This window comes from Arachis hypogaea, chromosome 11 (genome assembly GCF_003086295.3).
Source record: "Arachis hypogaea cultivar Tifrunner chromosome 11, arahy.Tifrunner.gnm2.J5K5, whole genome shotgun sequence".
In the NCBI taxonomy this organism is placed as follows: Eukaryota; Viridiplantae; Streptophyta; class Magnoliopsida; order Fabales; family Fabaceae; genus Arachis; species Arachis hypogaea.
Genome location: NC_092046.1, coordinates 22,395,820 through 22,414,424, shown reverse-complemented (window position 1 = coordinate 22,414,424; position 18,605 = coordinate 22,395,820). Strand labels below are relative to the sequence as shown.

Below are 18,605 nucleotides of genomic sequence, written 5' to 3'. Positions count from 1 at the left end.
GGGAGTGGTGGCCTGCAGCAACAAGAAAAATACTGCAAGGAAAGATTATATATGGTTATTAGAGAAAACCTTGAATTGGAATTCCAAGAGCAACCGGAACTGGTTGTGAAATACTAACATTTCGGAGAAGTTTAAATTCACTATGTGGCTTGGCTTACATGATGCTCTACCGACTGAGACCTTTCGATTCAAGCAGCATTTAGCTTCTTCAGATATGTGTAAGAGATGTAACAAGGCGCAAGAAACAATGGATCATTGCCTTAGAGACTGTGAACGATCAAAGGCAATTTGACATATGTTGGATTCTAGTATCCTGGACTCGACGGCTGGTACTGCTCTTGAAGAGTGGTTTCGGAAGGCCTTGGCTGGTCAGAATTACCGCCAAGGATTTACAGATTTACAGGAATCGAAACAATGCCTTTAGGTCTCTCCAAAATCGCCTGTGTCGGGAACCATTGGCAGGCAACAGTTTTAAAGTTAATTGTGATGCAAGCTTGTATCTGGATTCAAATTTAGCGGGGTTCGAGTGTATTATTAGAGATTCTAAGGGAGGTTGGATCTCGGGCTGCTATTCAAGCATTTTCCCTGGTCTATCATCAGATGTGAATTATTTGCTGCTTGGAGGGGGTTGGTTTTAGCTTGGAATTGCAGTTTGAGGGATATTATATGTGAAACGGATTGCTTTGACATTCTGTTCATCATGCATGATCTTACAAGTGGGTATTCATCTGAAATAACAGATTTAGTTCACAAGATTCAGGAACTTTTATCTCAGTTCTTAGCTTGTTTATGTTGAGTGGGTGTCCCGAGAAGTAAATAGAGCTGCAGATTGGATGGTTAGATATGGTGTCAAGAGTAACTCTAATCATATTATTTGGTCTGAGTCTTGTATTATTCTCTAGCAAATCATCCGTTCGAATATAAGATAATTTTTGCTTTATTTCTTTGCATGTTTAAACACAAAACAAAAAAATGATATCTAATCCAATAAAAAGGGATCCAATTATACTGATTACTCATTAATTATTAAAAACAATTAAATTAAAAATCGATTCAATTTTAATAAAATAATCAAATTATAAAAATATCATATGTATACTAAACGATAATTATTATATATTTATATATAAATATATAAAATATATATTATTTAATTTATTTTTAATATATATTTTATATTTTAATATATATATTTTATACGAATAATTAATTTAATTATTGATTTTTAATATATACATATGAAGAGATAATACGGTTGATAGAATGATCTAAATCGACTTACTCCCCTGCGTATAAAATCCTATACAAATATGTTTTGGTTTCATAATAAATAATTAAATATCCTATAATAATATCCATGTTTATTCTTTTCCCACCATTTTAATTTTTATTCCTTCCCCACCATGCAGATAACGATGACATGGATGTAAAATAAGTTGAATCATTTTCCTGAAGCTGACGTGTAGCTAAACTTACATGTTGCGCCCACACACGCATGTGTGCTCTGCACTCATACCCGTACAATTCAACACGAGCATGGCATATCAATATCAGTATCAAATCATAGCAAAGCTAATTCAGAACAAGTCACATTAACCAACAATTTCTCCTCATGTGATTACAACTACAACTACAAGATACCCAAACCATTAAATAGAATTCATATATCTTAAATATACAATTAAACACACAAGTTGTGCAAATAGTCCAGATCTTTATCATTAAAGCCGTTGTTAAATAAATTAACCTTTCAATTTCGGGAATAAAAGTACTCACTTTTATCCTAAAATAAATAAAGCTGTGTTGAAACAAGAAAGACAGGAAGATTTGCATTTTAATGAGGCTTGCTAATATGTGTTTTAAAGTAAATTTTAAGAATATCATAAAAAATCATTTATTAAAAGTTACTAGAAAATAAATTATTTTATATCAAAAATTTTGAAAAAAATTATTATTGTGTTCTTAAAATATGTCTTTAGAGGTTAGAATACAAGATAATTAAATTCTTAATTTTATTTATTGAGAATGTTAATTTAAAAAAAAAAAAAACTTAAAATCTCTACTTTGGAGTGGTAAATAATAATACAATAATATAACCTCTTTTCAATTTGGTTTTTTAAAATTCTAATCGCAACGCCAACTCTGTAGATAATTTCTTTTTTCCTAAAATTCAGCTTATTAGTCATTTCTACTAAATAACTGGCACTTTTTGAGATGATGATGTGGATGATGATGCTTATTTGGCTCATCAAGATGACAACACTTTGAGTTGGAACCTTGTATTTGAAGCAATGGAGGACATGAGCCTACAACAAATACTTGAAGACAACAAAATAAAAAAAAATTCTGCAACTGCAAGAGGTGGTGCAAAGGGTGGACCAAGTGTGTCTAAAGCTTCAAAAAAAAGGAAAAGGAAAGACAATAATTGTGAAAGAAGAAGAAGAACCAGAATTTGAAGATGAAGAGAATTCTGAAAATAAAAAAGAACAAGAAGAGGACATTCGATTCAATGATACCGAATTAGAGGATGATGAGGGGGTAGGGGATACGATAATAATCATGTTAATTTGGATGAATTTGATGAGAGCTAGAATGTAGATGATTTATAGTTTTTATGTTTTATGTCTTCTATTTTATGGCTTGCTTATGACTTTTGAGTTATGCTTTGAACTTAATATTATGTTTAGAGTAAAGGACATTTTCGTCCCTGACCTTTTTTTTCGCAGACATTTTCGTCCTCAAGCAATGGAAAATACATTAAAGCCTCTGACCCTTGAAAAACGTAGACATCCATGTCCTTCCAGTTGAATTTAGCCGTTTGCACTGAACGGAAAAGGCTGAGCTAGCATACGTGGCGCTAAAGTGGCACGTAACGGAGGCCAGGTGACATGGAGGATTTCGTAGCAGGACATATAAGTCCTGGAGACGAAAACGACACCGTTTCGTCTCCTCCTCTCCAAACGCAGTTGAATCTCTATATACAATACCCAGAAGACCCATACACAATCTCAGCCCTCTTCTTCTTCTTCTTCTTCCATGGCAGTTTCATCGTGCACTTTCTTCCTCTCTCGTCTCACAGACCTCTCACTCCACAACCCTCTCCACCTTCCAAAATGAGCGTGAATGACGAAGGTTTGATCCTGATTTCGCTCCAGTGCGTTAACCTAACGTGGCTCAAACTCCGTGGATGCCGTGAGATAACGGAGGCAGGAATGGCTGCTGTTGGCGAAAACTGCAAGGCGTTGAAGAAGCTATCTTGCGCTTCGTGCGTGATCGGCATTAAGGGAATCAACGCTGTCATTAGCCGTTGCCAGGGTTTGGAAGAGCTCTTCGTTAAGCCGCTGCGTGGGCCCACGATGGCGAGGAGGTGGTTGGTTCCGGAACGATGTCGGTGACTTTTGTTTGCTTGAAGGAGATCGTGAATGGCCAGAGCTTCGCACCCCTTATGATTGGGTCGAAAAGGCTTCGATCTTTGAAGGTAATTGGATGTTTGGGGGATTGGGATGACACCCTTGAGAAGATTGGGAACCTCCACAGTGTGTTGGTTGATGTTCACCTTGAGAAGATTCAAGTTAGCGATGTGGGTCTTGTGGGTTTGTCTAAGTGTTTGGGTTTGGACACTTTGCACATTGTGAAAACCGCTGAGTGCTCAAATGTGGGTCTCAATCTAGTTGCTAAGAACTGCAGGATGTTGAGGAAGCTTCACGTTGATGGGTGGAGAACCAATAGGATTGGTGATGATGGTTTGATTTTTGTTGCCAAACACTGCATTAACTTGCAGGAACTTGCTTCGATTGGTATCTATCCAACATCTTCAAGCCTTGAGGCAATTGCTTCCAAATGCAAGGCTTTGGAGAGGTTGGCACTTTGTGGGCTTAATACCGTTGGTGACGCTGAGATTGAGTGTGTTGCCAACAAGTGTGTTGCGCTCAAGAAGCTTTGCATTAAGGGGTGTCCTATATCCAATGTGGGAATTGAAGCTCTTGCTTCTGGTTGCCCCAATTTGATTAAGTTTAAGGTGAGGAGATGCAGGAAGGTTACTAGTATGGTTGTGGAGTGGGTGCATGAACATAGGGAGTCCTTGGCATTTAGTTTTGATAATAGTGATTATGAAGCATTGAATGCGAGTCAAATTGATCATGATCATGCAGCGAATGATGTGATACATTTCACAGAGAAAATGAGGAGGTGGCTGCTGCAGCAGAAGCATCAAATGATTACAATGGATTGGCAATGTTGAAAGCAACATTTGGGTTTTTGGCTAATAGAAGTGTAGTGCAATCAGCATTGAGAAGGTGGTATAACAATAATAGTGTCCCCGCTCAATAGTAGCATTTTCATGACCTTAGTAAGAAAGCAAAAATTCTATGGTTCAATTTGCCTTTTGGGAGTTTCAGTTTTCTGAGTAGCTAGTAGCTTTGTTGCTGCTGCTATTAGCTAGCTGCATTTGCTAATAACCTCTATTGGTTCTGCTCGGCTGTTCTTATTATTTGTGTTGATGGTGATACTAGCTTTGTATTACAATTAGTCTATTTTTTTGTTTCATTTGGAAGGTGGAGAGGGTTGTGGAGTGAGAGGTCTGTGAGACGAGAGAGGAAGAAAGGGCACGATGAAACTGCCATGGAAGAAGAAGAAGAAGAAGAAGAGGGTTGGGATTGTGTATGGGTCTTCTGGGTATTGTATATGGGGATTCAACTGCGTTTGGAGAGGAGGAGACGAAACGACGTCGTTTTCGTCTCCAGGGACTTATATGTCCTGCTACGAAATCCTCCGTGCCACCTCAGCGCCACGTATGCCAGCTCAGCCTTTTCCGTTCAGTGCAAACGACTAAATTCAACGGAAGGACATGGATGTCCACGTTTTTCAAAGGTCAGGGGCTTTAATGTATTTTCCATTGCTTGAGGACGAAAATGTCCGCAAAAAAAAAGATCAAGGACGAAAATGTCCTTTACTCTTATGTTTATTTGCCAAATTTGCTACTATGTTTGCTATATTAATTGGATGTTTTATGACTAGATAATTACTTATATAAATAGATTTTATAGTTTATTATATTTGCAATTTTTCTGCATATTTTTTTTTACATGTGTATTTTTTAGGTAATCCGCCATTTCCACCATTTTCTGCAACACCATCCGTTATAACTTTATGGCGAATTTTTGGCTCACCGCCATGAGTCGCCATTCGCAATCAAAAACTATGTTATGCCCGTGCTTATAGATTCTTAAGCAACCACTGAAGTATGAGCAACTAAAAGTGAACAAAGTGATCTAACGGTAAAAACATCATTGTCATTAAAGTACAAAAGTTGTGTTTCCCCTTTCTACAAAAATTGAGAATCATTCCGGGGAAATGTTTAAAGCACACAAGTTGAAAATTGCACAAAATCTTGAGAAGATGTTAAGACATCATTCTAAATCATCAGTGACAAGTAACAATCACTGCAGAGTCATAACCAAACAATATACACTTTTTACCATTTACAGAAATCAAACCAACCACTGTTAAGATGCCAAATGAATAAAAACTCCTAACTGGTGGTGTTATCTGGTAAACGTTTCAGATCCATTTCAACTTGGTGGATTGTCCATTGCATATTCTCCAATTTCTGCACAACACCAATCAGACAATTTAAACAAGATCATCGCTAAGGAGTATTGATATGAATTTTAGCTCCTGCTTTCTCAGAGTTTCAATTTTGTTCAACAGACGTATATTTCTCCTACAATTTCTTATTGCTGCCCCAAATTTTGTGAGGTTGATATATATATATATATATCTTAATCTAAAAAATGTAAATATAAAATATCATAAATTTTTAGCAAAATAAATCACCTTTACAATGTCATGATACTGCCTTGCAATGTTGTCAAAGTGAGGATCAACACCTTGGTATTCACGCAAGCGAGTTACCTGGTAAAATTGCCAGAATATCAACCAACACAAATATTATCAACCAACACAAATATGATGAACAACCACAACAATGGAGGAAAAGACAATCCATAAGAGTCATGAACATAATACTATATGACTACCATTTAGCTGCAATCACATTCTGAAACCATTTAAAAGGTATAATTAAAATGAGACCACAAGCTAGGTGTTTAATTTCCAAAATTTTCAACCATGGAACTGGAGACATAGGGAGTAGGAACATACTGCTTTATTATACGCAATCGATGCTTCTTCAGTTGCCTCAACAAGATATTTCCTGAGATAAAAAATGGATAAAAAATAGTTGATTAATACTATATCAAGAACTGCTTATGAACTTACAGAGGTCATCATTTGTACCTTATCTTATGAAGCGCAGGTATAGAGTCCTTTGTATAAGTTTCAAGCAGGAGAATATGTTCCAGAACCCTGATATGCAATGGCAAATATATCTTTTATTAAACAAACAACTTTCTACCAATAATAAAAATAATAAAGTTTAATTTACTTTGGAAAACCTCTTCAGTTTCACTTAATTTTCAGTTAGATGGGTATCTATTAAACATTTCTAACCAAGCCCGTATACTGTACAAATGTTTTTCATCAAGTACGTTTAGATTAAAAATAGTCATATACCTGCATTCTACGAAATTTTTTATAGTATTGAATCTTGATGACAATACTTTTTAAACTAGAGGGACCTGGTTCAGAAATGTTTGTAATATAAAAACTATTTATCTATAGGTACTTAATAGAAAAATTTAAGGAAAATAGAGATTTGATTATAAACTTTAAATACAATAACCTATTTCAAAATTGGCTGAAATTATAAATACCTTCAAAGTAATTAAACCAAAATATAATATGGAATACAAGGCAAACCAGCTATTCTGTCAATTGAAATTTATGTCATTTTTAACTTTTAATGTTTCGAAATATCTGTTCATGTACAATATTTAGGTAACATTAATTTTTGAGAAATGTTAGGTGATCATTATTTATTTATTTATTTATTGTCTTATATTTGAACCACTAAAAGTGTTAGCTCCCTAGCATTCCCATTATTTTTTTTTTTCATCCATTCATAACCCTTGTTCAACAACATGCACAACAGATTCTGTTGGGGTTGAACAGCATGCAAGAAGGTTCCAAGGCACATTGAGGCACAATGGTGACAGGCACAAAATGCAACCACCTGGTTTGGCTGTGTAGATGAAGGCGACCTCAGGGTCATCATCCATGAAACACAACGAAAAGGGCCATTCATGGTGGGCACTAGTGGAAACACAATGAATAGTGGCAGAACAGCAAGGTGCGGTGATGGGAGAACAAGGTGGAGTAGAGGCTACCAGAATAGTCACAGCAGGGGAAGCACCAAAAAGAATGTTGGAGAAGTCATCAAAGAAATAATGTGGTGAATAGCCAATCATGGAATTTTTAAAAAGAGACCGAATAAGGAAATTTTATAGATGAAGACTAGGAAAAGCTGAATTTCAAATGACCCCTACCAAAAAAAGAGAGTTGCAACTTGTCTTTTTACCAAATGACTCATTTCTGTGATTTTCTATTATCATCTTATCATTTCAAACCAAACCCTCAAAGCAAATTGATATTGGATAATCATGACATTGTAAAGGGCGTATTTCAAAAAAACAAACCTCAATTTTGCACTCATGGTCTCGCATCTTTTACAGAGCCACGTCTTCTGCAGCTCATCCTACAAATACATTGCCACATTGGGAAAAATCAAGATACAGCCTTAACTATCAAATCATGGATTTTATCATATTATAGTCACTCACATGTTTATGCTGATGATCCAACTTCAAATCCTTAACAAGTTTGATAAGCACTCCAAGTATCTGCTCTAAGACCTGACAGAGAATAATGTTGTTAGAACTGGTATCCAATTAGTACGGTAGAGAAATGAAAGAAAATCCACTGTATAGTGTACAACTCTAAGAAAACTTGAGAATTTCTCCTCCCCCAAAACACGCCTATTCACCAGACATAATCCCTCTCCACCTGATGAACTTCCTTCAATTCAACCCCAACTACTAACTAACTTCCCGCTCAAACTGTGATAAATCAATGGGGGCATGTCAGTTGAAACCAACATCCTCCCCTTTTTTCTGTTTTGTCAAAAACAATTTTTTTCAATATGTAATCATCATGAGCATTCTGCCAAAAAGCAAATCTTAAACACTCATACACTCTCCCTTCCTCCCTCCCTCTATAATGCGTGTGTGCACACAGACTCAGTAGAGCTATGGAAAATGTATCTGTCTGCAAGAAAGATGGTGGTTGTAATAAGTGCATGTGTGTACATTATAATATTCAGCAAATTTCCTATCTGCAGAATATAGATCATCTCGCAGTGCAGCTTCTTCTCTTTCAATCTCCTCAATCAACAGCTTGACCCTGGAAAAAGAAGTGATACGAAGAGCATGAAGTCATAATCATGGATATGTACAGTATGGAACTTACATATACTGAATCAAGCAATCAACATATTAATGTTATGTTACTCACTTCATATTAGAAATTTCATTCAAAGCATGAATGTTTCTGGTTAGCATAAGACATGAGTAATGGCAAATATGAGCTATGTGATCACCTAGAAACCTAAATGAAACAGATTATTTTTAAAGGGAATAAAAATCCTCTATATTTGTAGTGCTAGAGAAACCAAGACTTGCATAACATTGATACTTGTTACTCAGACCAACAGAAGTAAAACAAATATTGAGCATTGATCATTTCATTAACACAATACAATCATTACATAAAATGTGATTGATATCTAACTTCGTACAACTTCTTTAACAAGTATCTAGACATGACTTTGTGGGCCATTGTATAATGCCAAGGTCGACTGTTTATAAAAAAACTAGCATGTCCTAACTCTGATGACATACGATTCAAACAAGGGTTTAGATATACTTGTAGGTCCAATATATAACAAAATTGCTTTATCCATAAAAATGATGTTTTTTAGGTAAAAATCAATACAGCTTGCCAACTACTAAAAGAATTAAGGTAATTTAATGAGATCAGACCTTTCTGGAAGCCGAGAACTTGAACTTTGAATTCCTGATGATGAAGAATCTGAGTGAAGAGAAAAGGAAATCAGCTGCAAAAAAATCACATGCCGAACCACACAAAAAAAAATTTATCAGTTAACCTCAATCCCTATATAAGATCAGTAATATGCTGGTCAAACTTACCATTGTCATCCAAAACAAAGGCATTGGACAATTTATCACATTTCAGTTTCAAGTGGGCCTCTATCTCACGTGAGAGTGACATGTGATATTCTGTCATATCCTAGAAAGCGTGTTTCATGTGTCAATAAGGAAAACATAACCAAGTGAATCACATCAAAATATAACCTATCATAGAAAGTCCTTGCTTAGAAGCTGATTTTCATATTTTGCTAAATAGCATACCACGGATAATGTTGTTTGTTGATGTTGAGTTTGCCGTAAATAAGCAGGTGTAATACCAAGAAAACGATTAGGTACACCACCAACTGCAGCTTCCCCTGAATCCATAGCAGCAAGGGGAGAATTAATCCCAGTAACTGAACTGTTTGGAGTAGCATAATTAATCGAAGTTGTGCTTGAGTTGTTCGTGGTGCTGGTGTTGGTACTGTCAAGGGAGCTTCGAGACATTACACTCAATTTTTCAATATCCTCAGTATGGACTTCTCCATCCTTGGAGATAAGAGGTAGCCTCAACCTTTGGGCTGCTTCAGCCACAACCAATTGATGCTCCAAAGTCTCATAAACCTGATACAGATGGATATGTAACTTTTTTGTTAACTCAATGAAACATATTCTATCATAACATGACAGAAAAATATACAAATGTTTCTATAAGAGCTAAATAAGTCAAGGTTCAATTTGGTCTCTGAAAATGCACACTCTTTATTTTAGAACTTTAAATAAATCAATTATTGAATCTCTAATATTCCGCAAGTCATGTAATGTTGACCAATGGTGTGGCATACACCACATCATCAATCAACACTACATGGAAAGCTATGTGACATGCTGACATGTCCTTTGATGTGACACCTCAGCAAAATATGACTGTTGACTAATCATATACTGGCCAAGGACTAAAATGATCTATGAAATATAACTTCAGTACCAAATAGTTAATTTTGAAATTTCAAAGACTAAAATGAAGCACACTTGTAATGTTAAGGTTCAAAGATATATTCTTAGGTCTATTAAAGCCAACTACCAAAGAAGCAAATCTTTACCATTGCCAAGCAAATATTAATCCACAAGAAACACATTATTTAAGCTAATTCCTCTGCTAACAATAATGAATAGTATCAATAAGCAGAAGATAGACCCACATCTCATTTACAAAAATTCAAAATATTAGACTCAGGCTTTATTTGCTAAACAAACTGAATCAAGTAAAAGACTACCAAATGAAGCTCACGAAGAGGTGGTATATCTATCTTCTATTATATATAATGGGGATATGGTAGAGACTTTGTGCATAACTTTCTTCCTAAAATACCCTTCATTTTATATAATCTACAGCAAAGAATTTTTTTGGTTACACAAGACCTCTTGATTAGAGTGTAAGCCACTCACCATCTTAACTAATTCCACATTTGTTAATTTTACACACATTTAATAAATAAGTGGGTAGTGTCTATTAATACACTAGTTTATTGTAACTCTACATTCCAATTTCCAACAAAGAACATTGGTAACTAACGCCTGAAGACACTTTCCACCTCTAATAAATTCAAGAGTGATTTTCAATCTTACATAAATGTGGCATTTCAAATGGGATAAGGGATAAATAGCTACTAGTTGTTCCAAAATCCCCCATCTTCTGTTTAATTATATTGAGAGCTTAGACTTTATAGCACCTATTTCCTCATTTACTAGTGAAAGAACCTCTTAGATTAGAGCTAGGTAATTTCATGAAGAACTCAATAGTATCTTCTGTTATCAATTTCATAATAACTAAATTAAAATCACAGTATCTTAATTATACTGATGTTCAAATATCAACCCCTGTAGCCTATCATTTAAGTTATGATAAGAAAGGAGACAATTCATGTAACAAACGATTCCCATAAGGAACAATTTGGTAGAGTGCAACCGTTTTCTCCGTATACATAACGTAAAATATTACAGGACCAAAATTGACAGAGTTACAATTCTAATAGTTGTACCTGAGGGGAGTTCCTTAACCCAAGCTGAGGATAAAGACCACCAGTATCTCGAAGTCCACCAAGGCTAGACATTGAAATGGCTTGCTGATACTCTTCCACCATAGCAATGGCCTCAGAATATATTGCCTGAAAGTGTAACCAACACACGGTACCAGAACCACATATCAGTAAACCCCAATGCATCCTCTCATGCTAACTTTTCTCATGATTATGACCAATATCTTGCGGAAAAAGAGACAAGACAACCCTTCCAAGAGTTTGTGGATCACACCATCCAAACATTTAGACCCAAGTCAAAATTGGTTTTAGAAAAAATCTCAATAGCCAGAATTGTTTGCAAGAAATCGAGCACAAGAGCAACATAGCAGAATTAATAACCTTTAAATGAATCAGATTGAATAGGTCATGCCACTATGTCATTCAACCACCACCAGAATTTCAAAAAACAGAAAAGAAAAATGAATATATTATAACAGCTTCATACTATTGCTATTTTTTTTTATCATTTTACAGATACAAATATCATAGAATATAGAACTAAAACCCTAATTCATTCTGTAGAAAACACTTTACCATGGCTTCCAAGTAACGCAGTCTTTCCCTACACATTTCCTCTCTGGCCTGCAAATCCATTCAGTGAGTCAATACCATAGTCAAACATTCGTCAAAACGGGTCAAAAAATGTTGAGTTTTTAGAGAGAGAAAAAGAGAGAGAGATACAAGTTGGAGATCGTTGTAGAGAGGCTTGGAGATGAGAGATCCATCAGGAGCCAAGCAATGGCGCTCCAGCTGATCAACGACCTGTGTCACATCAGCAGGGAGGTTCTGGCCGTGGAGCCCCTTCACCATTGATGAGTTCAAAACAGTGACGTTTTGGTGGAATCGTGGGTGCTGGCTGCTGCTGCTGCTGCTGGTGGCTGAGAGAGAGGGGAATGGGTTTTTGGCAAGGTTCTGAGAACCGGACCGACAAAAAATCATCAACAAATAATCACAAAACACTAAACCTTCACCCAACAATTACAAACAAAGCCAGCAATTACAAACATTAGCACATTATAAAACATTCCAAAACACTAAACCTTCACCCAGCAAAACCAACAATTACAAAACAAAGCCATCAGTAAATTTGAACAAAAATTTTAGACTAAATCAGTAAGTTTGAAACAAAGGAGTTGGAAGAAGATGCTGATAAAATAAGTCAGCATCAACAGGAGGTGCAGTTACTACAGGAGAAGATTAAAGAACACTTTGAGGCTGGCTCTCATACAACTCTCACTGTGACAGAAATGGCAGAGAAGATTGATGAGCTGGTCAACAAAGTGGTCAGCTTAGAATCCGCTGTTTCCTCACAGTCAGCTCTTGTAGCAAGATGGAAAGCACACACTGATGAACTTAATGCTCTTATTAAAGTTTTTGACAAAAATTTCAGACTAAATCCAGCAATTACAAAACAGTAAAACACTAAATCAGACTAACAGAGCCAGCCATCCGTAAATTTGAAAAAAAAAAAGTTTACAGCCATCACCAACCAGCAAATACAAGACAGATCCATTAGCAACAGGCAACTACAAAAGATTACAAGAAAAATGGAACAACGATGATTGAACAACAATTTCAGAACTTCAAACGAAGAAGAAGACCGAACATTCAGAAATTAAAAGGAAGAAGCGGAGGCCACTAACCTTCGACGGACGGCAACCGGCGAGACGAGGCGATAGGCGAGACGACGGCAAGCGGCGACCCGACGGCGAGCTACTCCAAGCCACGAACAGAGAAGCCAACGAAGATGAAGACGACGTGCCGAGCTACCTGGGTTCTTCAAAACGGGGAAGAGGAAGAAGCGGCGGCGCTGAGGACCTGGGGACGACGGCGGCAATGAAGGGCTACGATTTTGCACTTTTGCTTTGCTTCAGAGGTCTCAGGGAGTGCACGAATTGGGGGAAGAAGATGGGGGGGGGTGTTTGGTTGGTTTGGTTCACGAATGGTTCTGTATTTTAAATTTTTTTTTTTTTTACAAAATAAACAAAATGGCGTCGTTTTATTCGAACCGGCCATTACCAATCCGATCCAACCGTCCGATTTTAGGCCGGTTCGACAGTTTTTAAATGATTCTCTTTTCAACGGTTATAAATGGGGATCGGATCTCAGTTAAATCGGTTCGACCGACAGGTCCGATTCGGTTTTTAAAATTATGGTCTTTGGCGATAGAGTCAGAGACTGTGAGAGAGAAAGGGGTGGCGGTGGGGTTTTGTGGGCTATGTTTAGCCGTTTTCTATTATTTTTAAAGAATTAATTTTTATATTTTATTTTAAAATTATAAATTTGATAAATAATTTAAAAATAAAAAATATTTAATAATAAATACAAAAATTTTATAAATTATTTAATTTTTAGAATGTATAAAATTTATAAATTTAAATTAAATAAGATATTAAAAAATTATGTGTAACGAAATTAAGATAAATATTTATAAAGTTATAAATTAACTATTTATAAATATTATTAAATTTATTTATTTATTTTTTCAATTGTGTTTAATCTAAAGTAGAGATAAAAATTTATATTCAAAAAACTCTTTATCTTCATGCATAATATTAATGGATAAAAAATATTTAAGTCATAATTTAATATAATACATTAAAACAGAAAGTTGTCATTACTTTTTACATTAAATTGTTATTATATCAGTTTCAAGTTTACTTTATTATGCACATTAATTAAATTATATTTTATTATTTTATTTTGCATGTTTTGAAATTATGCGATTATACTATAAGAATGACATTAGTTTTCATAATCTAATATGGGGTATGTCTAAAAGGGTATGTCTAAAATCAGCCCAACCATTTTGTGTGCATTAGATGACCACCATTTATGAATTATTAGATTTTATTAAATAAAATTAAAATGATATTATGAAAGAAGAGTATTGATAGACTTTATAAATATAGAATATATTAGTATATACATACATAAATATATTTTAATACAGAATATTTTTAAAATGACATGTATAATCTTTTACTTTAAATTAAATATAAAACATATAAATACATACAAAAATATTTTTTATTTATTAAGGTTAATTATTATATAGTGCTATTTTTAATTACATAATATAAAAAATTAAATTATTTTATATTATTTGAAAATAATTAAATTATTTTATATTATTAAAAAATAATTAGATTATTCATTAAAAAGTATTTATTAATAGTTAACTTTATTAAAAATATATTATTATATAACATAATTTTTTATTCAAATATTTGTAAACATTTTATTCAAAATAGTATCTATAATATTATTTAAACAAAATTAATAATATTTGAAAAACGTGTAATATTTTCATGTATTATATATAATTTGAAAAAATATTTTGGCAAAATTAATTTTGGAAATATTAAATATGTAATATTTTCATGTATTATATATCACAATAAATGTAAAAACAATAAACGTGTAATATTACAATAAAAATTTGAAAAAAAATAATATTTTTATTTATTATATATAATATTTAAATAATTTTTTTACAAATATTTTGATAAAAAATTATATTATATAATAATATATTTAACAAAGTAATAATTAGTTAATAAATTTTAAATATAATAATCTAATTATTTGTCAAGTAATATAAAAAATATTTATATTATTTATATTTATATTTTATATTTTTTGAAAAAAAAAACTTTTACTTTTATATAATTAAATATGTAATAATCTTCTTAATATATATATATATATATATATATATATATATATTTATGTATTAAAAAATTATAATAATAAAATAACATATCAAATAACATATTAAATTTCTTACATTAAAACTAAAAATATTTTACTCTTGGATTTAACAAAATATATTTTTAATAAATTATATATGATGAAAAATATTTTGTGAAAGACATTTGTACACCAATTTCTCATATATATAAAAAAATCTTGTCGAGTTAGAGTATAAAAAATTTAATTAAAAAAATAAAAAATTATTTCGAAATAATAAAAAATAAAAAATGATCTTATTATAAATATATAATTATAAATATTATATATATGAAACTATAAATGTTAAATTTAAAAAATAATTTTAAATTATTATCTACTTAATATTATAACAAAATAAATATGAATAAAAAAGACAAGAGAAAAGAGCCATGAAGTGGCATATATATTAGAGAGTTTAAAGAATAAAAGAATATATATCAATCCCATATCAGTCACTATTACATACACACATATGATACATATACTTTATATCAATCCGATATTTTTACATTGAAGTTTAAAATATAATTTTAATATATTTTTTTAATATTATAGAAATTTTTTGCATAATAATTAATTTTAATGAATAAAAAATATTTATATGTTCTATATTTTTAATTACGTAAGTTTGATTAGTTTAGGTCTTACTAATATAAGTAAATATATAATGTGATAGGCATGTATTTAGAATTATATTATTTATTCCATTTTTCTAAAAAATTGAAAAAAATGAAAATGTTAATATTTTTATGTATTATATATAATATTTTAAATATATTATATTTTTAAAATATTTTGATGAAAAATTATATTATATAATAATATCTTTAACAAAAGTAGTTAGCTAATAAATTTTGAATATAATAATTTAATTATTTGTCAAGTAATATAAAATAAAATATAATTTTTTGATATTATAAAAATTTCTTGCATAATAATTAATCTTAATGAATAAAAAATACTCATATATTTTGTATTTATATATGTTATATTTAATTATTTAAAAATAAAAAATTCTCTTATCATTTAAAATATTGTGTATTAAAGTATTGTCATTTAAAGCATTTAATTATGTATTAGGATATTCTATATTTATTAGAGTCCATCAATACTCTTCTTTTATATTAACCTTTGACTTTTATCTAATATAATCTACAAAAAAGCTCTGCATACAAGCCCTAATGACTTGTATGGTTTACAAGTTCATTAACAAATAAAACCCCAAAACGCGCTCCAAGGGTTACGTTGTATGCACGCGCTATATAGGATCCCGTGTATATCTAACTACCAAATTTAAAAGATTTGTTTCCTTCTTCGTTTTCGTTATTTGCACAGCAGATTTGCTTGTTCTTCTTCTCGCGAAGCTTCCCCTGGTTTCTTCGATCGTTCTTTTCCCCTCCTTTCTCACTCGTTTCTTCTTCTTCTTCGTCATTTACGTTAGTTCCTCTCTCTCTAACTCGAGCTTCGTTTTCTATTTGATTTTTCGTTTTCTGAAATCAAAGTTTGAACTCGTTTTGAAGATAATGGATGATTCAACCTCAGATTGTCAGCTGAATCCAGGCGAAGTGGACTATGAATTTGAATCTAACGAAGTTCTTGAGGTTTGATTTACATAGGATTACTATGAATTTTGTTGCAGTAATTTGTATAGCAATGTGTAGGTGAATAATTCGTGAACATTGAGTGTCAAAATAATGCATGAAGATAAATCTGTGGATTGAATGTAATGTATTAGTTTTGATTAATTATCTGGAATTTATAGCAGACGCTCGGGTGTAGATCAGATCTTTTTTGGGTGTATTTTTGCTAGAAGTGTGGGTGTATTTACACTTTACTGCCTTTTCTGTTATTTTAATTGAGTTATTGTTGTTCAGGTGTATTATATCAGACATGATTGGGTGTGTTTTTAGTTTTTGACATGGTGTATTCTGCAGCCTGTGTATTTATAGTTTATGGCTTTTATTGTCATTTTAGTTGAGTTGTTGCAGTTCGGGTGTATCATATCAGACATGATTGGGTGTATTTGAATCATATCTATGGGTGTATTTGAATCATATCTATGGGTGTATTTACAGTTTTTGACATGGTGTATTCTGCAGCCTCTCTCGGTTGTTGATGACCAGCTTGTTCCGAAGGTTGGAATGACCTTTATCACCCTTGAAGATGCTGAAAAATTTTACAGGAACTACGCCAAGGCTGCAGGTTTCTCTACAAGAGTTCGGAGCACAAATAGGAAGGGAAACGAGATTAAGAATCAACTGATTACATGTAGTAGAGAGGGAAAATGGAAATATAAAATATCTCCGACCGAGAAGACCAATCCGACAGCCGGTTTAAACTGTCCTGCAAGAATTTATATACACACATTGAAGGATGTCGGTGCTTGGATCATTTCAAAGATTGTGCTGGATCATTCACACCCCTGCTGTCCAAGTAAAGCAGAGATGCTCAAACAGCACAGGGAACTAAGCATGTCCATTCGTCGTACAATAGAGAATAACGAGGAGGCCGGTATCAGACCAAGCAAAACCTACCAATCATTTGTTGCGGCTGTCGGAGGTCACCGCGAGTTAAATTTTATCGAAAAGGACGTGAGGAATTACATTACGAGGGAAGTGCGGAATGTTTCCGAACAAGAAGATGCAAAGGAATTCGGGAAATATTTGTTAAGAATGAAAGAGAAGAATCAGAATTTCTTTTTTGAGCTCGAACTCGAGGAGGATCAATCGATTAAGCTGGCTTTTTGGGCCGATGCAAGAAGCAGAGCTGCCTTTGAGTATTTCGGAGACGTCATTTCATTCGACACCACCTACAATACAAACAGGTAACAAACTGCCCCTGTTTATGATGCTAAATTAATGTATTTTTATGAATCCGCAGCAGAGGTGTATATTGGCTGTTTTTTTGGGTGTATACGAAGCATTTGTTGGGGTGTACCTAATGATTTTGCATTCTGCACTATGGTAATTTGTTTCAGGTATAATTTGGTATGTGGTTCTTTCGTCGGGGTGAATCACCACGGTCAGTCAACACTTCTCGGATGCTCTTTGATGAAAAACGAAGAAATTGAATCATTCAAATGGTTATTTCAATGTTGGCTTCGTTGCATGGGAGGAAACGCTCCGAAAGGGTTTCTCACCGATCAATGCGCATCAATGAAAAGGGCTTTAGAGGCCTGTATGCCAACAACAATTCACCGTTGGTGTATTTGGCACATCATGAAGAAGATTCCAAGCAAATTAAACGGGTACAAGGGACATGCCGATATTGAACAAGAAATGAGCCAAGTTGTTTGGAACTCTCATAGCAAAGACTCATTCGATAGGAATTGGAATAATTTTCTGCTCAATTTTGGTCTTGCGGACAACAAGTGGCTTTCAGGTAATGTTTTTTTAAAATCTGCAGCAGAGGTGTAAATTGCATGTTTTATCGGGTGTATTTATAGTCTGTGTTTGGGTGTATTCTGTAGATCTGTATGAAGACCATCACATATGGGTTCCTATCTATCTGGATCACCACTTCTGGGTAGGGATGAGAAGCACACAAAGGAGCGAGAGCATGCATTCATTTTTTAACAAGTTTATCACTCGGAACAGCTCGCTTATTCAGTTCGTCAAACAATACGATAATTGCCTCGGAAGCAGGGAGCAAGCAGAGAGAGAATCAGATGCTGCAGATTTTCATA

General features: G+C 33.5%; 1 protein-coding gene and 1 pseudogene across 1 annotated transcript; one reads left to right on the top strand and one right to left on the bottom strand.

Moving 5' to 3' along the window:
• The first annotated feature begins 2,888 nt into the window (after window positions 1–2,888).
• Window positions 2,889–4,272, top strand: LOC112721135 (F-box protein SKIP2-like; annotated as a pseudogene).
• A 999-nt stretch (window positions 4,273–5,271) lies between these two features.
• LOC112720540 (AUGMIN subunit 4) lies at window positions 5,272–13,117 on the bottom strand. Its single transcript, XM_072206592.1, has 14 exons — window positions 12,829–13,117; window positions 11,867–12,097; window positions 11,720–11,767; window positions 11,147–11,272; window positions 9,387–9,728; window positions 9,165–9,264; window positions 8,997–9,045; window positions 8,265–8,358; window positions 7,740–7,811; window positions 7,596–7,654; window positions 6,298–6,366; window positions 6,163–6,214; window positions 5,836–5,913; window positions 5,272–5,608 (listed from the first exon to the last, which is right to left on the bottom strand). The coding sequence occupies exons 2-14, from the start codon at window positions 11,993–11,995 to the stop codon at window positions 5,531–5,533; spliced, it is 1,296 nt and encodes a 431-aa protein (XP_072062693.1). The 5' UTR covers window positions 11,996–12,097; window positions 12,829–13,117; the 3' UTR covers window positions 5,272–5,530.
• Between the last annotated feature and the right edge of the window lie 5,488 nt (window positions 13,118–18,605).